Source organism: Balaenoptera ricei, chromosome 8, assembly GCF_028023285.1.
Source record: "Balaenoptera ricei isolate mBalRic1 chromosome 8, mBalRic1.hap2, whole genome shotgun sequence".
NCBI lineage: Eukaryota > Metazoa > Chordata > Mammalia > Artiodactyla > Balaenopteridae > Balaenoptera > Balaenoptera ricei.
In genome coordinates, this window is record NC_082646.1 from 62,424,648 (window position 1) to 62,446,125 (window position 21,478).

Below are 21,478 nucleotides of genomic sequence, written 5' to 3' on the forward strand. Positions count from 1 at the left end.
TATAGTGTTGTTGAGAAGATGAACTGTGAGTCACAGAGTAAGTGCTCAGCAAATGTTAAAGCCCAAGAGATGCTGGCCGTGCCAGGCCAGGGTTGGCCCTTGACTGTGAGCTCTGAGATGGCCTCTCGTGAAGAACAAACACCTCTGGCAAGTGGCTGTAACAGATGCCTCCTGGATGCCTTTGTCCCACCCGCACCATCCGGAGCCCAAGACTGAGCTGATGACAGATGCTCAGGATTTACCAAGAGATTTGTGCACTGGCCTCAGACTCAGTCCTTATAATAGCCCTTACATTGGTCACTCCCTTTACAGAGCAAGAAACTGAGGCCAAAAAAAGAGAAGGGAGGCCCTTTTCTGGGCCAGAACCTTTACATATCTTAGCCCATGTAATGTTTTCTACAGCGTTAGTAAGTAGGACAAATTGCCCCCAATTTGAAGATGCAGTAAAATAAGATGCAGTAAAATTGCCCCCAGATGTGACTCTTAGGAAAGATGCAAGAAGGGGGACCCAGAGGACTGAGGTAGCATTCAGGGAAGGCCTCCTGGAGGAGGTGGGCCTCCGACTGGCCCCTGAAAGATAAGCAGGCTGATAGGATCTAGAGGACATTAGGGTTGGGGTGGCTGGGTAAAAGCCTGAAGGTGAGAATGAGTCAGTCACCCATCTGAGTAGAGCAGGAAGTATAAATTTAAGGAATGGTGGCAAGAGGGTCAAAGCTGAAAAAACAAGTTGGGGCTAAGTCCTAGAGGATCTGCCATGTCAGGCTGAGGGTTGGGACTTTATTGTGCTGATGGTAGGGAGCCACTGAAGGTGTGTGAGCAGGGGAAGAGGCATTGTCCAGAGTTGGCCCTCAGAAAGAGAGGTGGGAGAACTCTTGGCATGGAGGGCATCCCCCTGAGCTGTGACACAGCTAGGACTCTGCCCAGCCTGTGTGCCAGGTGCCTGGACTGTGCCCAGGACTGGGCTCAATGACTCAACCTTGAGGACATCACTCCCCAGGGAGAAAGGGCCCCGATGAATCAGCCCCGTGAGGTGGGGAGCTGGGAAGCTGGAGGGTCACTGAGTCACCCTCCAAGAGGGGTGGCGGGTGAGGGTTAAGGGGAGAATTGCAGAGAGAGGGGACCGCAGTACATGGGAAGGATTCAGGTCAGACCACAGCGAGGGCTGTCAGGGGACTCTGGCTGCCTTCGCACCATTGTGGGGTTGATTCTCCTGGCAGTCTTGTGAAAGAGATGGGAAGACTGAAGCCCAGAAACCAACTGGGGAGGGGATCTGACCAAGGTCTTGCAGTAAGTAGCTAGCCGGCAATGGCCAGGAGACACCCAAGAGCACCCTCCAGTCCAGACACGTCCCACCGCCCCAGCCGACCTCATGCCAAGCGGAGGCTAGGAACCGGTTGGGTCCAGGCAGGGAGCTGGCCCAGGTGACCCCTTTCCCCTCCGACACCCGCCCCTCCCGCGCAGATGGCAAATCGGGCCGGGCTGCGCCGCCGCGCTGGGACAGCAGGGGGCGCAGGAGCGTCACGGCTGCAGCGGGCGCCTGAGCACAGAGGCCGCTCTGCGGTGAATTGCGCTTCGGGGTCGCAAGTCCCACCGCGGAACTGTGGACTGTGTGGCCCTGGGGCCTGCACCCTCTCTGGCTTGCGGGGACGCCAACGCAGACCTGCCTGCCCAGTGCCCCTACCCACAACTTGGGAATGGTGCGCCTGTGTGTGCGCTCGCGTGTCTGTGCGCACGTGTCTCCCTCCCAGATTTGCTACTGCTCCCAGGGCCTGTCAGACTCGGAGCGACCTCTAAAATTTGCCCTGATTTCCCCCCTTTTTCCTGGAAGAAGGGCAAGCCCAGGGTTCCTTGTTCGTGCCAGTGGTCCCTTCCCCTCTATCTCCCCCTCCGGACCGCCCCCCCCGCCCCCTCACTGCGCTGGTCTCTGCCTTGAGACTGTAGCCTGGCTTCAGGACTTTATAAGTAAGTGGTGGAGGGAGAGGATGTGATCAGGAGAGAGGGTCAGAGAGGCGACCCCTGAGAGGTAGTGAAAGGAGTGGCGAAGGGGCAAGAGAAGGGAGCGAGGGCTGAGAGCCGGCTATCAGGCGGGGGATCCTAATAGTGCACAAGCTGGAAGAATCTTGAGAGCGGAGAGATAAGGGAAGTGAGAGCTGGTGGGGGCCTCTGGTGGGGGTGGGAAGATTGGACGAGCTAAGAGGTGCTGTCCACGGTTGCGGAAGGTGGGCGGGGCCGGGGCGGTCGGGGGGCGGGAAGTGGGCGGTTCGGGGCGGGGCCAGGGCGGACACTCGCGCGGACCAGGCGAAGCTGTCGCGGACGCCCTGGCCAAGCGCAGCGGCCAGGCCGGCGGGCGGGCGGGCGGCTGTGAGCATGGTCCTGGTGCTGCACCACATCCTCATCGCTGTTGTCCAATTCCTCAGGCGGGGCCAGCAGGTCTTCCTCAAGCCGGACGAGCCGCCGCCGCCGCAGCCATGCGCCGACAGCCTGCAGGTAGGGCCCCCCCCCCCGCCCCAGCTCTGGGCACGAGGGGAACGGGGTGTTGGGTGAGCGCCCGGCCGGGTCCTCCGCGGAGCGTGCTGTCGCCGGTCCCATGGTCTACCCCGTCCCTGAACCCTCCTAGGGTGGGGACCCCTCCCCTAGCTGAAAATCCCACTTCTGTGCTGGGACTGCAGCCCATACCCAGAGACATTGAGTCCTCAGCTCACAGTTCAAAACCTCACGCCAGACTCTGAACCCTCTTCAGATCTGGGACTCCACCCCCAAGCACTGAACTCCCAATCCACAATGGGACCCCTGTCCACACCCAAGAGTTCTGCTTGAGCCTGGAACCCCCTGCCTCCCAGATTAGTAGAGGACCCCTGCCCATACCCCTGGACCCCCAATGTATTTATCAGACTCCAGGCGCACCCAGAACACCTGAACCCCCAACTCTCAACCAGGACCCCACCTCAGAGCTGGGGCCTCATCTCAAGCCCCTGAACCCCTACTCCACAGGCCTCATCTGTGCCCTCACCCAGATTCCCACTCAAACACCTGGACTTCAGTCCTCACACCAGACCCCACCCAGGGTCCAAATGCCTCTTTCCATTACAGTTTGTCTCTCCTTCTCTGCAGGATCCCCCTCCCACCCTCTTCCTGCTTTCCCTCCTCCCTCCTGTATAGAAGATCCTAGTCTTTTCCGGCTTGTCTCACCCTCTCCTCTTGTTTCTCTCTGGGTATGGTGGCCCCAGTTTCTCCTCCGGCTTCTCTGAGTCTTTCTGGGCATCTTCTCCCTCTGCTCCTCTATTTCTTTCTTGTTTGGTCTCTTTTGCCCATGTGCCCGCCTCTCTCAGTCTGCCCATCACTCCCCCAATTTCTCTAGGTTTCTGTCTTTGTTCTAGGGCCTTTCCCTGTGGTCATCCTTCCCCTTATATCAGCCTCTACTTTGGGGTGGTGAGGGGACAGGCTCAGAATGCCATGCTGGTGTCCCCAGGACCTCTACCCCTCCCCTGTTGTCAGGCATGGCATGGTGTGGGTGCTGGTGGAAGGGGCTAAACATGGAGCAAGCAGCCCTTGGGCGGTACCGAGGGATTTAAGGTGGGTGGGGATTGTGCAGTGAGGCACTGGGGTTCATAACTTATAAACCCCCTCATCCCTGCTGAACTGGACTTGGGAAGCCGGGGGCTTGGCATGAGGGAGGGGAGGAATAGCCTGCAACCTGGTGTCAGTCACCTGTGGTGGGAGGTGTCCAGGGCTGGGCGAGTCTGGGTGGTATGTGTTTGAGTAGGATGAGCTGGGTTGTGTGTGTTGGGTGTGCCTTGTGTGTGATCATCTGTGTTGTGTCATGTAGTATTGTGTGTGTCATCAGCAGTGGGATTATTTGGGGGAATCTGGGGGGGCTTATGATGAGTGTGAGGACTGTGAGTGTAATGGCGTTGCATGGCATGTGCAGCTAGGGAGACCGAGTTGTGAGTGTGGAGTGGTAGATGTATGTATGACTGTTGTGTGTGAGGGGAACTTATGTGTACGTGGTTATGTGTCATCGTGGGGTGGAGTAGTTGTAGGGGCAGCTTACATGGGGGATTGTGTGTGTATTTGTGTGTGTTATGGACTGTTGTGTGTAATCAGGAAGAGCCACTGGAGGGGTCTGATGAAAGGTTTCATTGGATGTCTTGGTAGAGGGGAGTTGGGGTGGGAGAGCTGTGTCTGAGTGCGTTTGCAGCCTAGGTGACTGGCTTCAAGTCACCGAGTTACATCCTGGAGTTGCTCGGGAAATATATTGGGACGTGCGTGTTGGTGTTTGAGTGTCATGTGTCTGTGTGATGACTGTTTGTACAGCTCTGGGTAGGAAGTGTGCAGCAGCCAGGGTCCAGGGGGCCAAGGCAAGAACTTGTTGACTACGTGTGTGTGTGTGTGTGTGTGTGTGTGTGTGCATGCCCAAGTGCATGTGGGGAGGAGGCAGTGTGCAGGCAGGACTGTCTGTGCTAAGGAGCTGTGTGTGCCCACAAACATTTGACATTTTGGTGTGACACTAGGTGTGCACATTATCTATGCAGGGTGTGTCTCTATGCCTAGGTGATGTGTGTGTATTGAATTTAATTGGAACTGTGTGTCTGTGCTTGGAGAGGTGAGTGTCGGGTGTGTGAGGTGTGCGTGGGAGGTTGAGTGTGAGTGTGGCATGAAGTGTGGGTGTGTGAGCTGGCTGGCTTTTCGGTGTGACACATGGATTATGTGATCTTCTCTCCCTGTGAGCTGTTTACGTGTGAAGGGTATCCAGTTAGCTAGGGTATGTGTGGGGAGGGGGGGGGTGGAGGGCTGTGGAAGGTGCTGCAGGGGGTGAGGGAGTGGGTGTATAAGGTGTGTGGGGTGAGGAATGAGGTATGTGATGTTCGGGTGTGTAGAATACAGCAGGTGTCCCATAAATGTTTGTGGAGTGACGTGTGTGTGCAGGGAAAGCTTGGCTGCCATCCTGTTCTCGCTTCCCTCCCAGTTAGGTCCCCTGAGATGCCCAAGCCAGGCTGCCTCTACCCTTTGCCCTTCATCCTCCTCGCTTTCACCAAGGCCTTTGTCTTGGGTTTCCGGCTGAACAGGCGCTGGACAGGCGGGCGGCGGGCGACGTGGAGGTCCTGGAACCTTTGTTCTTTTCCTCTTAGCCTGTCTCATGTTTTGGGCCAGGATTGGAAGGGGCGGGGAGAGGATGCACGTGTCTCGGGCTCACTGTGTTTACTACCACCTCATGGTTCTCCGCAGAGGGTGGGGGTCCAGGCGCAGGCGCTGAGGCCTGGGTGGTATCCCCGGTGGCGCCTCCTCGGGGCAAGAGCAGCTGGGGCTGGGCTGGGAGTTAGGCAAGTTTGCCAACCATGATGTCTTAGTCCCAAGTGTGGCCCAGTGCCCTTCCTTCTCATGTCACCTCCGGGGTGCTGAGAAGCCAAGTGCCCCCTTCTGCATGCTGCCCGGTCCTCTTCCCTTCTCTGTGTGGCGCCCAGAGAGGGTCACTGGGCTAGGAGGCAACCAGGAAGACCTCAATCTATCTCCACTTGTGTTGACCCCATATCTGATGGGGGGATAGTTCCTTTCCTCACAGAGACCTTTTTCTGAAAAATGAAGCCAGATCACACCTTTGGGGACCCTCTAGTCTGATCGACCCAGTAGGAGGATCCAGGTCATACCCTCCAGAGAAAGCTATGGGGAGACCTTAGTGGAGAGCCTGCCAACAAGGACTCGAGAACATGAAAGGCCAGGACTCCTTGTGGTTGGAAGGCACAGAAACCATCACAGTCAGTCAGGGGAAGGGGCTCGGGGCCAATGCCTCAGCACCACATTCCAGAAGGTTCTCTGAAGTGAGTGGGCTTGAGCTGAGCCTTGAAGGGAGTGTTGGATGGGCAGAGAAATGTGGCCTGAGGCTGAGGAAAATTCTAGCCCAACTGGAAGAAGGAATCTTGAAGGCTGTTGATCATTCCCAAGCAATACTGTCTGGTTTTGGATGGCCATCCCTGGGCCTCCTACCTTCTCAAGCTTTCATGTCCAACCTTTTCCCATCCTGTTGTCTTTGGGCAGAATCATCATTGTCATCATCTTCATCATCACCGTTTAGGCAGCTCTTTCCAAATTCCAAGCTCCTTTCACAAATGTCTCCTTTAACAGGAGCTCATTCTGTTGTCTGAAAGCATTTATTGAGCACCTGCTATGCACCAGGCAGGCACAGTGTTAAGTGCTGCAGTCATAGCAGTGACTAAATAAGCCTCATGGGGCTCCCATTTTCTGTGTCTAAGAAACCCCATCTTCGTGGCCCAGCCACACTGTCAGCCCCTCAGGCCTTGGGCAGACGGCCCTCCCTTCTGTTTCCCGCAGCCTGACATGCACATGATATGCTCCAGGCATGCATCCCATGGTGTTGGGGTCTGGCTCCTGCCAGAATTCGAGCTCTTGAGAGGCTGGGCTGGGTCTGCCCATCCCATGTGTCCTGAGCTGGGCTCAACATAGATGCTCATATTGATCATCAGAGGTCCCTATACCCCTGTAGGGGTGGCAGCCCTCCTGCCATCTAGGGAAACTGAGGCCCAGAGCAGGGAGATCTTTAGGGAGCCTCCTCTTAAGACCCTCCTTTGACCAGCGTTACCAGAGACCAAGAGAGGCCAGGTGACTTGTCCAGGTTTCACAGCAAGGTGGCAGGACTGGTCCTAGAATACAGCTCTCCTGGCTGCCAGGCTGGGCTCCGGCCCCAGCTCCATGCTGCTCCCTGGCTAGCCTCCGTGCTGCCTGTGGCGGGTAAATGATTATTAATGACACCCCTGGCAAGGAGACAGGAAACGTTTCCCAACCACAGCTGGGAACCTGCTCCCTGCCAGCCCCAGCCACCCATACCCACCCTGGCCATGGTGTCAGCACTGATGTTATCTCCATGCCGCCTTGGCCTTCTTTCTTTCCTCTTGCCCATCCGAATCCCACCTCCCTTTCCTTTAAGGGGTAAAGGACAAGAAGGAACAGAGCTTTCTCTTTCACATCTCTGTCTCCAACCTGCTTCATCTCCACCTTCTCCCTTGCCCCAAACCAGCCAGAAGTAGCCCCTCCTCCAGGAAGTCTTCCCCGAATGCACCACCAGCCCCTCCAGTGGCCCTGTCCTGGGCTCTGGTCACTGAATCTCCCTCATTGCAGACTCTGGTCCCACTCTGATGGTTTGCCCTGATGGCCCTAAGGCTGGCTGGGGACTTCCTGTGGCCTGTCCTCAATTGCTGTGTTAGGACTGACGTGGAGGATCATCCCAAATGCTTCCTCCAGGAAGTCCCCAACCCAGCCCAGGGACTCTCACTTCCTCTGAGCACCCCAGCCCTCCCTGTCCATGCCACACACTGTGTACTGCCAGGCCTTAATAGGTAGACAGTGAGCACCTACTCTGTGCTCAGCAGAGAGGGTAGGTAGAGAGAGCATGGTGGGGGCCTTAAATTTCGGCCACACATTCTGCCAAGTCTGAGCAACAAGGCGTCTGCCTCTTGGCAGGTAGACAGACCCAGGTACCAGGGCCAAGGGTGGACAGGTGATAAGGTGGCGGAGGGGCACAGACAAAGATTGATGCTGGTAGATTGTGTGGGGGGAAGGCAGCGATGGGGAGAAACTTGGGGGCCATGGTGGGACCAAGCAGGGGCCCCGAATTCAGCCCAGAGTGGGAGGGAGGGCAAGTTGGGAAGCTTCCAGGAGGAAACATTTAAAGTGAGAGCTGAGGAATGAGCCAGGAGAAAGTTCTGGACAGAGAGAAGGAGAGAATGGCGAATGTGAAGGCTTGCTGGTGACAGACAGAGGGAGGGAAGCATTCCATGCAGCTGGATGCTGGACAGCCAGGGCGGCTGAGTGATGGAATTGGTGTGTGTGTGTGTGTGTGTGTGTGTGTGTGTGTGTGTAGCATAGGAGACGAAGCTAGTGAGGCTGGCAGGGGCCAAATTGTGCAGGACTTTTGTGCCATGTCAAGGAATTTGGACTTTCTCCAGAGGGAACTGGGCACTAGGGGAAGAGATGAAAGCAGGTCAGGGACTGTTCAGACCTGTGTGTTATGAAGCTCCCTGGGCCATGGGGTGGGGAGCACATAGAAGGAGTGAGGCAGGAGGCTGAGGGAGTGTGGTTCAGACATGGGATGATGAGGCTGAACAGGGAAAAGCCAAAGTTGGAGGGGAGGGGACAGAGGGGGCAGAGGTAGAGGAGGGAGCCGGTCAGCTGTAGAGGTGAAGGGAGAGAGAGCGCCACCCCGGGGTCTGGGTGGCCACATGAGGGAAGACAGGGTTTGAGGGCACATGCCTGGGCCTGGGTCAGGGCCCTCTAAGGAGCAGAAGGTCTCAGAACGGCGTCCCAGGTCAGGAGCTTTGAGGCTAAACAGAAACCAGGGGACCTGGATCCCACTGGGGGCTGCTGCGTCCTTGTCTGTAGCGTGGGGATGCGGGATCTGCCCTGGGCGAAGAGCGTTCAGAATTCAAAAATTAAAACAATCTGTAAAATATAATATTTAATAAAATTCAAATTCAAAAATGTATGAGTACATTCCAAAACGAGTTAAAATGTAAATTTATGAAAACGCTAAACATACATCCGTGATGGTTTAATATCAGCGGTAAGCCTTCACTGCTTCCCTCCTCTTTGATTCCAGCTTCCTTGAAGCTGCTGCCTCTGGTGCGCCTGGACCCCCAGGGGGTCCAGGACGTTCTGGTCTCTTGTTCAGGGCACCTCCTCTGGGGAGCCTGCTCTCTGGCTGGTAGCTTCAGGGGGCAGGCATGTCCTCCACCGTGAGGGACTTGACCCCTCGAACTTCACCCATCTATTGTTGTGTTTATTTGAGGGGCCTGAGTACAGACCCAGGGAGGGGGAAAGGTGAGGGAGTTGCAGGAACCAAGGGTAAGAGGGGTGGAGAGATGAAGTGCCAGCTGCAGGGCCCAGTGGGGGTGAGGTTGGGAGGGAGGAGAAATGAGCAAAGCTAAAAGAGCAGCATCACTCCAGCTTGAATATCTGTATTCCCGAAAGTAAAAGTTGCGCCATTTCCGGAAGACTGGGTTACTGAGGTCCCATCTTGCAATCTCGGATCTGGGCATTGCTTGGCTCCTACTATCCAGTGATCTTGCATAAGGCCACTTTCTGGGCTGCATTTTCTCACCTGTAAAAGGAGGAAGTTGCGGTGGATGAGCTCTCTGGAGAATCTGGCATTGTCAGTTTGTGGGGTTCCAGCCTTCCATGACTCTCAGCTCCCGGCCAGGGCTGTGTGGATGCGTGGTTGTGTGATTCCGACATTCTGTGACTTTAAGTTGCTGAGACTCTAGGAGCCGAAGAGGCAGACGTTCTGTGATTCCAGGATTCTAGGATTTGATGATTTGATGATTCAATGATTCTAAATGGGGTTGCTGGGAAGAGCTGCAACCACCTGCCTTGTTAATGTCGATGTTCAGTTATTAAAAACATAGCAAAAAGCAATGGAGACAGCTTGGGGGCGGCGGGGTGGCCCCCACCCCCAGGGAGGGAGGGGAGGAGGGGCTGGCTTGGTGTCAGTGGGGAAGGAGACCGTCTCAACCTGGGTTGCACGGATAGTTTCTCCTGCCACAGCAGAACTGGTGTGCGTGCGTGTGCAAGATCCACCACTCCCTAAGCTTTCAGGGTAAGGGGTCATTTCCTTCATCCCTCTGCCTCCAATCTTCAGTCATTTCAGACTATGGCAGAGAGAGGAGTACCCTTTCCTTCCAGCCCCTAAAGCCTCTGGGAGAAATGACCACAGTGGAGGAAGGAGAGGCCTGCTTACCCCCACCCTCTCCTTCCCTGGCAGCCTCGGCCTGAGGGGGAAAACAGGACATGAACACTTCCTGGACACAGACACGGGAATGCACGAAGCCCTGCCTGTGAGGGCCCAAGTACAAAGGGCCTCCGCCTAGGGCAGAGGCCAGGCAGCCAGAGGGGCAGCGTGGACATCGGCTAGGGGCCCATCGGCACCCCTTGAGCGCAGGCCAAGGAGGGAGGACCCTGCTTGTGCCCTGGGGGTGGCTGTGAGAAGGGCTTACGGAAGGGAGGTCCCAGGCCAGGGGGCCTGGAGGGCTGATGACCGATGGGGGCTCCCTTGTAGCACAGGCCTCCCGCCCAGCACAAGGCCAGCTCCTTTGTCCAGCGGCTTGCTGCCTCTTGGATTGTGCACAGTCTCAGCACCCACATCAGAGGTGGGGAAAGAACCTCCAGGCAGGAGAGAAGGATCTCAGCCCTCTAGAGAGCCGGCCCTGGCTGGGTCCCTCAGAACCCAGTACTGCTGTGCAAGACCCAGCCTGTTGGGTTCACAGATCAAGTGATGGAGGCTGGGAGTTGGCCCCGATCCCACAGCGCAGCAGGGCCTGAAACACGGCTTCCTGATTCCCAGTCCTGGGAGCTCCCCTTTGCCTGCAGCTCCCCCCTTTCCCCTGGAACACCTGGAGAGCTGGAATGGAGGCAGGACTCAGGTCAGGGGGGCAGAACATTTGTCTGTTACCCACCATCTTTCTCCTCCCACAGACCAGGAGACAGGTGGGGTGGTGACAACTGCTCCCTGTCATGCGCAAGGCTGCATTGTCTACCACGTCCTGTCTTGGCCCTGAGGACAGGGTCCCCAGCAGGGAACCCCTCCCCAGCTCCCGAACCCACGATGGGCCTCCCTGGGGTTCTCCTCTCTCGTCCTCCTGCCATCCCACCCCTTGCTCTCGTCTCTTCTTCCTTTTGGGCTCTCTCCCCATCTCTATAAGGTTCCATCTCTGGCTGTCTTTGTGTGTCAGTCTCTCCAAAAGATTGTTAGACTTGTAAGGGCCCTAGGAGGTCATCAAGTCCATTCCTTTTATTCTTCAGATAAGACAGTAGCTCAGAGAGGGGAAGGTCCTGTCCAAAGTTGCACAGTAGGCTGTGGCAGAGCCCAGGTCACGGAAGCACCCTGTCTTGGCATCAGGCATCTAGGGTTTGAGGACTGACTGTGTCATGACCAACCCGACAGGCTTCTCTCCTCAGCCCTGAGCTGTTCTCCCTTCTTTTTCTTTGTCTTCTTCTCTGCTGCCTGGCTGACCCCTACCTCAGGCAGACCCTGCCCTTGGGACACAGACCAGAGCTGGGGACTCCATGACTGGGATGCACACCCATGCACACATGGACACAAAGACACTTGCAACTACATACAGGTCCCAGGTACAAACCTATACCACGTAGTTAGGAAGCTGTCCTGGAACCTAGTGTTCTCTTCCTGTGAGGTACCACACACCTCCTCCAGGAAGCCCCCCAGGACCTCTCTGCAGAGTCTCCATCCCACCAGCCCCTTTGTGACAACTGAGCCCTGTTGAGCCTAGATTCCTCCTCTGTGATCCCAAGGGCACGGCTGAGTCTCTCTCTGGTCCTGGAGCCCCTCCTTCAGTGTTCCCTCCTTCTGTCTCAGGAGGGGCTTAGCTTCCTGTGGCTGGGTGGGGAGAGTCCTGAGGTCCCCAGAGGACAGTGGGACAATGGGGAGGCGGTGACAGATGAGACATTGCGTCTTTCCCAAAGTAGGCTCCACCCTACCCTGACCTCCTGGCTGGTGTCTGGGGCACAGTCCTGGCCTGTGGACCTCTTAGGACTAGGGTCCTGGTCTGACACGCCGCCCCCTGCCCTTTCAGTGCAGAGGTCAGAGCATCAGAGCCCCTGACCTCCAGCAGCAGCTCTCTAATTGGAAGCTGTGGAGTCCAGGTCCCCATGGTACCAGCAGCGTATTAACAGAGTGGTGTAGATTCTTGGGGCCTCTGGGAGGGGTGAGCTGCTCTGAGTATGGGGTAGGCAGGCGGGTGGTAAACGCTGAGGCTGGGGCGGGATTATGGAGGTGCTGTGAATGCCTAGCCAAGACCCCACTCATCCTGTCCACCTTCCCTGTTCTTGAAGTGGGTGATGGGGACCCAGAGGGCGTGGGGCAGGAGCCTCTTCAGGGAGTGGTGGAGAGCCTGGGGGGCAGTGAGAATCAAGTGAAACTAGCACTGCTTCTCAGGGGCAGGGGAAGGGGCTGTCCTGGGGCAATTTGGTGGTGGTGGGTGGACCATTGGAGGCCAGGGTTAAGTAAAGAAGGCTTAGGCTTTCAGACAAAAGGGATGGGCCCTGAGGTCAGGCACTTATCTTGGTCCGCGTCATTTCCTCTGCCGGACATGGCTGGGTTAGTGGGGTCATCGCACAGAGGGAAGGAACTGGGCGAGCCAATGCACACGAGGCCCTGCAGTAGACGCAGGCGCATGCGCGAACTTGCCATGCCCTGGGCTGCAGACAGTCCCCCATCAAGGCCCAGCCATGGAGCCACAGTTGCCCTGGGAGATGGTCCCGTGTAGACCATCGTCCCCCATCCCCCCCAGACCCATGCATCCTGGGCAACTCTCAGGCCCAGCTGAAGGCACTGCTGAGTAGAGAGAAGCCCACAGGACACAGGGACACGTGGGACAACCAGACACCTTGCCACAAGCATCCACACGCTAGGTGCAGCTACTGTCACCCCTATGGTCACCACTAAGGAAAACCGTAGATTCCAGCAGTCACGGGCAGGTGTCCAGAGCCTGAGTGAGAAGACAGGGGCACCAGGCAGGGAACCCAGAACCAACCCCCCATGCTAGCTTGTGCCCTTGCCCCAGCTCGCTGAGCGCCTGAGGCTATTTCCTAGCAGGGATGGGTGTCTCATCCCCCCTCCCCATCCCCATCCCCACCACACGCTTCCGAAGCTGCCAAATCAAATCAGCCCCCGCGCCCGCACCAGGCTGGCATAGCGGCCAGCAGCTGACGGGAATGAAGCCAGGCTCAGAATATCCCGCCGCCTGTGCCTGTCTGATGCCTGGGTATGCTTGTGGATGGGGGTGGGGAGGGACAGCCAGCCCCTGGGCGGTGCCTCCCAGAGCGGCTGGGGTTCTGGATGCCACCCAGGTGGTGGACTCCTGAGAATGAGGAGCTCCTGAGGCAGTGGCTTCTGTGTGTACCAGCCCTTGAGAAGCCATGGAATAGTGCTTATAGGATGCAGGTTGGGTGTCCGATTGGAGCCCAGACTGGGTTGAGGACTCCCACGTATGGTCCCATTCACTTAGGATTCACAGCAACCCCAGCTGGGAGCCCAGCCCAGTGACTGTGTGAGCTGGGCACTACAAATCCCATTTTATAGATGGGAAGCTGAGGCTTAGAGAGGGGAAGTGAAGGGAGAGAAGCAGAAGTGGAGGGGACCACAGAAGGAGTAAAAATGCGGTTTTCCACTCCTGAGGAGCCCCGGGCTTAAGGAAAGAGTTTAGCTCTGTTCTCAGAGTTGGGGGACTGAGAATACACCAGAGCCAGAGGCCATGGGAAGCAGGGTGCCCTCAGGCAAGGCTCCCTGGAGGAGGCCACCTGTGGGAGACAGGAGGCCCCAGGTCTGCTGGGGGCTGGGGGAGGGGCAGCCTGGGGAGAAGGGGAGAAGGCCTGGCAGGCCTCAGCCCCTGGCCTTCTTGTCTCTGCAGCCAGCCGGGACCTCCTTGCACAGGAGCCAGTGCCCCCAGGGAGTAGAGACGGCACACTGCAGGTGAGAGCTCAGCGGAGGGAGGAGTGGGTGGGCTTGGGGGGGTGGGGGGCGCAAGCTGGGGGTCAGTCTGAGCATTGCCCCCACCCCTGGGAGGACTGGGAGGCTGGAGCCGAATCCCAGCCCCACCCCCTCCAGCCTAGGGTCACCCCACACCAAGACCACCTCTCCCACCCTAGAGTTCCCTCCCCCTGAGGATTCGTCCTCCTCCCAAGTCACCTGGGTGTCATGACTCCTCCCTTGTCCCCCCCACCCTCACCCAACAATCCCCTATTGATTCTCTGCCCTAAGTATTTCCTGAACTCCTCTCCTGCTCTGCCTCTGCCTGCCGCAGTCCGGGACTGGTCATCCTTCCCCTGGACAGCCACTGGCTGTCTGCTTTCAGTTGCCCCCATTCTCCATGTGGCTGCCAGAAGGATCTTTCTAACACACAAACCTGAACTTGTCACTTTTCGGCTTAAGAATTCTCCATGCTCCCCCTCCCCCTGCTCCCTCTGCAGCCCGGGCAGGTTGCAGTGCCCCCTTCATCCACTCCTGCCTCCCTAGAACCGCTGCTGCTGGCCTCTTCCCCCCTCAGCTTCCCAAATCCTTCTGGGCTCAGCTCTAGCCTCCCCTCCTCCAGGAAGCCCTCCCTGCCTCTCACGCTCCCTCCTCTGAGCTCTCCTGCCCCGGCCATCAGCCGCTGGGGCATTCTGCTGTCTGTGCCTTTAGCACCCTGTTTTCTCCATTATGTGACTCTGTGTGTCTTCCCCTCTGAACTGTGAGCATCTTGAGCCCTGCCTGGGATGTGCCTTTTTCATTCGTGGGTCTCCCACCGCCCTCCAAATGGTACCTGGTGAGGGCTCAGCAAGTGCCTTTCCTTTGAGATGAGGGGTGCCATCCCAGCCCCTGACCATGCCTTTGGGGGGCCTCATAAGAATCGTCAGTGTCCATGGGGCCTTGAGCAGCAGAAATGGGGTGGGCTGGGTGTGGTGAAGGTTGGCACAGAGGAGGGGTGTGTGTGAACTCGGACCAAACAGCAAACCTCAGATGAGCCTCCTTTGTGCCCAGGGCCTGGCTGAGAGGAAGGGGAGGCTGTTGCCGTATCGGCCCCTCCTCTGGGCCAGGAGCTTTAGACACACTTCCCTGTTTAATCCCCACAACCTCCCTGGGAGGCAGGGGCTGTTATTCGTCTACTTTGGGGAAGCTGAAGCCCAGCGGGGTCACACAGTGAGTGAATCAGAGGCAGAGCTGAGAGTGGAGCTGTGTCTCGTGCCCAACCCTCGCTCTCTCCCTGCCCTCGGGTGAGATGGCAAAAGACGCTCACACAGGGCCTGGTGCCTAGTGGGGTCAGCGTGGGCTCACTGCTGGGACATGGAGGCCAGCCCTGAGAGTGTGCCTGCAGCTGGGCGCTGGGGAAGGGGGAGAGAGGAGGGGAACAGGAAAGTCATTATTAATTTATTTATGGTTACGGCATTCCCCATGGGGCGGGGGCTCCCCACAGAGCTGGGACAGATGGTGTTCCTGGGAGCCAGCAGTGTCTCAGCAGCTGCTGCCACCCGCTAGGAAAGACTGGATTTGTCATCCTCCCAGGAATTGGAGAGGGGAGAGAGCTTTGGAGAAGCTGAGACCATCCTGGGCAATGGGAGCTGGGTCCCAAGGGAAGGAGTAAGGCCCAGGCTTCTTGTTTATGCCTCTGTTCATAGCCTCCTTTCCCTAGGCCCTTGGCCATGCTCCCTGCAAATTCAAGTTCTGCCCTTCCTTTCTTCCCCTCCCCATGAGGCATCCCCAGATCATCCGCATTTGCTCCCTCTGCCTTTCCTTGGCCTGGGTCCTGCTGCCCCCTCTCTCATACTGAGGATCTTGGGCTTTGAGCCCCTCAGTTCTTAGCTCCTAGCTCCTTAGCTCTTAGCTCCGTCCTGCCCCCCAGCCCCACACCCACCACAAAGATGGCAGGTGTCTTCCTGGCCTCTGGGCAGAGCCTGCTCTGTTTCTGGGTTTACTTAGCACCCTTTCCCCAGTACCCAGGCCCACGCTCAGCCCTGCTGGGGAGAGACAGGTTGATGCAACATAGAAAGGATAGGACTGGAGAGAATAGGGACCCTAGGGTGTTGCTCAAACTATTGGGACCACTGGAGGGAAAGAGGGAAGAGGGATGGGAGACTGATGAGCAGCACTCCTGAGGGAGCAGAGCCTGGGGAGAGACAGGTTGATGCAACATAGAAAGGATAGGACTGGAGAGAATAGGGACCCTAGGGTGTTGCTCAAACTATTGGGACCACTGGAGGGAAAGAGGGAAGAGGGATGAGAGACTGATGAGCAGCCCTCCTGAGGGAGCAGAGCCTGGGGAGATGACGGCATCATCCAGTGAACAGACCATGGGGTCAGATGGGCATGAGTTCAAGTCCCAGCTTCACCACTTCCTAGGTGTGTGACCTTGGGCCAGTCCCTTAACCAGCCTGGGCATCAGTTTCCTCACCTGTCAAAGGGGGATAAGAAGCTTCATCATTATTGGACATAATCACTATTATTGGGCATAATCACAGCAAAGCTGCTGGGAGAAGTTACAAAGACAGTATGCGTGAGGTGCCTGCCTCAGGCCTGGCCCACAGAAGGTCCTTGGCGGGAGTTGGTACCCTCCCTGCTTCCCTCAAGGGTGAGATCCTTGGAGCCAGGTCTAGACAGCTGTGCTCTGTGAGACAGGGTGCACTGCAGGGCTGGGCTGGTGTTCACGGAGGTTCTGTGGGTACAGCACGTTCTCCTGGCACTGGCAGCACGACAGCCACGAGAGCAGGGCTGCCAGGACCCATTCCCACCTAGCTGGCGTCTGTTCAGCACACCGGCTTGGGATGGCTCCCTGGCCCCTGTGCCAGCTGGCCGGCTTGGGGGAGGGGCTCTTCAGGCACAGTCTGCAATCATCCTTCAGCGCCAGGGCCATTACTCTCTCTGGATGTTGGGGCTGAGGCAGCTGAGGTAGTAAGCTGAGCACTCTGGGTCCATGCCCTCTCTGTGCTGGCTCTCAGAGCCTAGATGGGGGCTTGGGAGCCCCAGCTGGGGCAGGGGCTGGGGAAGAGGCAGACATGGACAAGGGTACTGGTATCCACACTAAGCACCCTAATGCTCTGCCTGGCACTGACTCCTCTATTCTTGCCCATGGGATAAGGAAAGACCACACCCTTATCATGGCATTGCCAGCCATACCTGCTGGACCACCTCATGTCCATCCCTTGCCCCCAGACATGGCAGTGCTGACTTCCAGGACACCCACTCTTCCTGACCTCCCTGCCTTTGTTCACACTGACCCCTCTCTCTGGAATGCCTTTCCTTTTTTTCTCCACCTACTCCCTTTTCAAGCCTCAGATTAGATGCCACCTCCTCTATGAAGTCCTCTCAGATTGCGTCCTCCACCCAGCTCAAGTCAGCTTCTCCTTTTTCCTGGGCACTCACAACCCCAAGCTTCCCTGAGCTTACAGTGGGATAACTTGTTACCCCATGTGGTTATTTATTCTTTCCCACATAGTTGTAATGGCTATATATCCTTTCCCACATAGTTATAAACACCTGGCAGGTAGGAACCAAGGCTGAGTCCCCTTTTTCTCTGCTGGGCCCACGTGGTATATAGTAGATGCTCAATAAATGCTTCCTGATGGAATGAGAATGGCTGTGGGCGGGGGGCGGGGGGCGGTTGGAGTAGTTCTAAGAAGGGGGCAGTTGCTGTATTGGGTGCAGTCTTGGAGACTTCCTGGAGGAGGCAGCCTTGGAACTTTGAAGGATTGGGGGGGTCAAGGTCCCTGATGAGACCAGAGATCAGCTGGATAGAGCCACATGGTCGACTTCTGAGAGAACCTCCTGAGGGCAACAAGGACCAGCACAGGACTGGGACCAAGAACACAGAGGAGCTGCAGGAGGCTGGCTCCATGCTGAGAACGCAGCTCCAAACACCCCTTCGCCCCTGGGTCCTGGTCTGAGGAGCGCTTGGTCTCAGAGTCTGGAGTGAGGCTGAGGCCAGCAATGGTGAATAAATGGGCCCCCGTGGTGGGATAGCCATAGGCAGGGGCAGGAGCCCAGCTGGTCCTGTCCGGTAGGATTGCTGTGGGGGTTGGGAAAGGCTTTGTAGGTGAGAGGAGCAGCTTGTGCAAGGGCTTGTGGGAAGGGTGCCCCCAGGTCTCCACAGGAGAAGGCTGACATGTGAGTGGAGCCCTGGTTACTATGCAGGGAGCATTGGGGCGAGGCTGGAAGGGCTGCTGCAGGCAGCGCTTTCCAGGCTCATATTTAAAATTCTTAAATGAATGCTCCTAACTGGCAGATGTGCCAGCCTCCTCCTGGATTCCGCACATCAGGAGCAAGTGGCCTCCATGATGCCCCACAGCCCCAAGGGAGCTGCTGACAACAAGTTGGCCATAGCATCTGGCATCCCTGGGGGCCCGAGGCCCTGCCATCTGTCTGGGCCCACCCGTCGGGCTGCACAGGCCCAGGGTGTGCAGGAACTTGGGCCAAGGAGGTGGTCTCAGCTGCCACCACAGCCTGTTTCTCTGTCTGTCCATCCGTCTGTCCACACCCCTGACTGACCAAGGACAAGGCAGAGATGGGCAGACGCAGGTCCTGCCATTAGAGAAGCCTAGTCTTAAGGGGGAGGCCTCAAGCACCAGGGATTTTCACCCAGAGAAGATGCAGCTGAAGCTGGGCCAGGCTTGTGGGCAGGCCAAGGGCCTGCCCCTTGAGGGCTTGCAGTGGAGGCTCAGAGAGAGGTGGGTACTGACTCAGAGTCACACAGCAGGTCTGGGGCAATGCTGGGCCAGATGCTGTGGGCCCCAGGGCTGGACGAGGTTCCTCTGGCTGGCCCCTCCCCTCCCCCCACCCTGCCTGGCCCTTGGCTGTAAACACAGAGAGAACAAGTTCCGTTTCCCGGGAAATATTTATCTTCGGCCGTGTGGGGAGCGTGCGCTGGCCTCCGCCTGTCCTTCCTGCGGGCTGGCCTGGGCAGGAGGTGAGGGGGCTTGGCGGCCTTGAGGGGCAATCTGGGGGGCTCGAAGGCAGGGCCAGGAAGGGCGTGCCCTGTGGCTCCGGCCTGGAGCTGGAGTCTGAATGCTGGTGTGAGAGAGAAGGGAGCAGATGGGAGAGAAACCGTCAGCCTAACCTCACCCCCTCTCACATTCCTATCTTCATCCCTGCCAACCTGTCTCCTCCGGTTCCTGCCTCCAAGCCTTTGCTCCTGTCTGCTGCCCACACCTTGGGATGCCTTTTCTTCCACTTCCTTGTCTGTCCCAGCTCTCAGCTGGCTTCCTCTGGGAAGCCTTCCCTAACTCCCTAACCCCCTAACCCTGTGTCCTCCCCCTTTCACGCCCAGTCCCTCTCCTCTGGCTCCCAGCAGCTTCAGTCTGAGCCCCGCAGACCAGCTAAGGTCTTGTCCCAAGCCGCTCAGACAATGCAGACAGCTGCGTCCAAGCTGCCGAAGAGTCCCCCTTCTGGGAAGCACAGGCCTGGGCACTCTGGGAGTGGGGCAGGGCCCAGAGGTCACCTCCTTTCAGTGACACAGCACAAGCCCAGGTACACGGGGGATCCAGGTTGATTGAACAGGGGAAAATCCCACGGGCCCAGCGAGGACAGGGGCAGGTAGAGGGGCCCAGGGCTCCTGCCAGCCAGCCGGCTCTTGGGCTTTAGGCTGTGTACCCAGGCTGGGCCAGGCCTGACTGGGGCCCTGACAACAGGAAATCCTTGAAGGAACAGGCAGTGGCTGAGGACTCTGAGCACAACAACAGGAAACAGCCTTGACATGGGGCAGCAGCTCTGGCGACTGGACCCAGCAGGGTGGGGGTGGGGGGAGCTTGTGGGACCCAGGGCGATGCTGAGGGTGACACTGAGACACTGATTGTGGGGCAGCGGGTATTCTGCTGTGTGATACTGAGCTTGTGAAATCATGGGATACTGTGTGAAGAGTGGGTGAGTCACTGAGTGTGACACTGAGTATGTGACACTGAGTGATACCGAGTGTCTGACACCACTTGTCGAAGACTGTGTGAGACAGTGGATGTGCCACCAAGTGTGTGACACCGATACTGTGTGATACTGATTTTGTGATGCTGAGTGACCAAGTGTGACACTGAGGGTGTGACACCGTGAGGATGAAATATGTAAACACAGATGAATGACACTGTGCAATAACAGGTGTGGTCCTGAGTTTGGGGCTCAAGTGTCTGACACTGAATGGTCAATGTGGGCCCCAGGCATATGGTGAGTCTGAGTGTGCAACCAAGGGTGTAACACAGAGTGACATCAAGTGTGTGAAAACCAGGGTGTGATACTGTGTGACCCTGACCCTGACATTGAATGTGTGATGCTGTGTGTAATGGTTGTGACAACGTGAACTGTGAGCACACAACCCTGTGTGTGATGCTGTCATGGGAAGAGCCCGATGGGTTCAGGCAGGGAAATGACATGATCCAGTCTATGGTTTTGAAAGAGTCTGTACTCTGGCTGCAGAGTGTATGCGCGGGACCAGTTGGAGGGGCCAAGAGGAGACGGGCAGACAGTTGGAGGCTGCTGCAGCCACCTAAGCAGGAGATGGTGGTGCCTGGGCTAAGGGGTGGGCAGAGTTGGAGAGAAATGGACAAATCTTGGAGATATTTGCAGGTAGAAATGACTGAACTTGCTGATGAATTGGAGGATGAACCAGAAGGAAAAAGGGAGGATGGCTGCCAGGTTTCTGGCTTGAAGAACCAAGGGATGGTTGGTGGAGATGTTACTGGGATGGGTAAAGACTCGGGGAAAGTCAGGATTCATGGGATGGGGGAGGACAAGGAGGCAGAAACTGACAGACCTGTTTCGGATGTAAGTCAAACATCCAGGTGAAGACGTCCAGTGGGCAGCAGAGGCCAGGCTGGGGATATATTTGGGAGTCAGCAGGCAGAGCTGGTTTATTAACCATGGACCTTGCTGGGATGACCTAGGGAGAGAGCATAGTGAGAGAAGAGGTGAGGACTGAGGACTGAGCCCTGAGGTGAAGAGGAGCAGCAAGGAGACAGAGGAGGAGCTGCCAGGGAGGTGGAGGAGACCAGACAGGTGAAGCCGGAAGTCACGGGAGGGGAGAGGTTCAACAGGGAGGGATGCTGCCATGCTGTCAGGTAAGGTGGGATAAGGGAGATTGTGCTGGGCTGGGCCACGTGCTTAAATAAGCCTGACAAGAACCCTGTTGGTGACGGGGTGGGGCCAGAAGCGAGATGGCCTGGGCAGGTGGTAAGTGGAGGTGAAGACAGAGCATAGTCAGCCCTTTGGAGACCTTCCACTGTGAAGGGATGCAGAGGAGAGGCATGGTTGCTGCAAAGAGGTGTGAGGTCAAGGGAGAGTACAATTTTTTTTATTATGGAATATTTTAAACACACAATAGGAGGGAGAAGAATACAATACGCTTGCCATACACCCATCACCCAAATCTAGCAGTTATTAAGATTTAGACATATTTAGTTCATCTACCCCTCTTTTCTTTTTATTTTCCTTTCTTGAAATACTTTATTTAAAAATTTTTTAATTGTGATAAAATGCACATAACATAAAATTTACCATCTTAACTATTTTTAAATGTAGAGTTCAGTGGTGTTAAGTACATTCACATTGATGTGCAGCCATTTTCCAGAACGTTTTTCACTTTGCAAAACTGAAACTTATACACATTAAACAAACTTCCTCTTCCCCCAGCCCCAGGTAACCACTATTCTACTTTCTGTCTCTATTAATCTGACTATCCTAGGTACATCATATAAGTGGAATCATACAGTATTTGTCTTTTTATGACTGACATTTCATTCAGCATAATGTCCTCAAGGTTCATCCATGCCATGTTATAACATATGTCAGAATTCCCTTCCTCTTTGAGGCTGAATAATATTCTATTGCATGAATAAACCACATTTTGTTTATCACTTCTTCCATTGATGGACACTTGGGTTGCTTCCACCTTTTGACTCTTATGAATAGTGCTGCTGTGAACATGGGTGTGCAAATAGCTCTTTA

At 56.5% G+C, this 21,478-nt stretch overlaps 1 protein-coding gene across 4 annotated transcripts in view; it reads left to right on the plus strand.

The window, feature by feature from the left end:
- The first annotated feature begins 1,235 nt into the window (after positions 1-1,235).
- Positions 1,236-21,478, plus strand: part of PDE2A (phosphodiesterase 2A) — a 65,518-nt gene continuing 45,275 nt past the window's right edge. For 2 of the 4 annotated variants that reach the window (XM_059930870.1, XM_059930871.1), the window contains exon 1: positions 2,324-2,487. In XM_059930870.1, the coding sequence (XP_059786853.1) occupies positions 2,368-2,487 (120 nt within the window). In that variant the 5' untranslated portion in view covers positions 2,324-2,367. Of the gene's footprint in view, positions 1,288-2,323; positions 2,488-13,433; positions 13,496-21,478 lie in introns of those variants that run through there. The other 2 variants (XM_059930872.1, XM_059930873.1) reach the window with 2 other exon arrangements.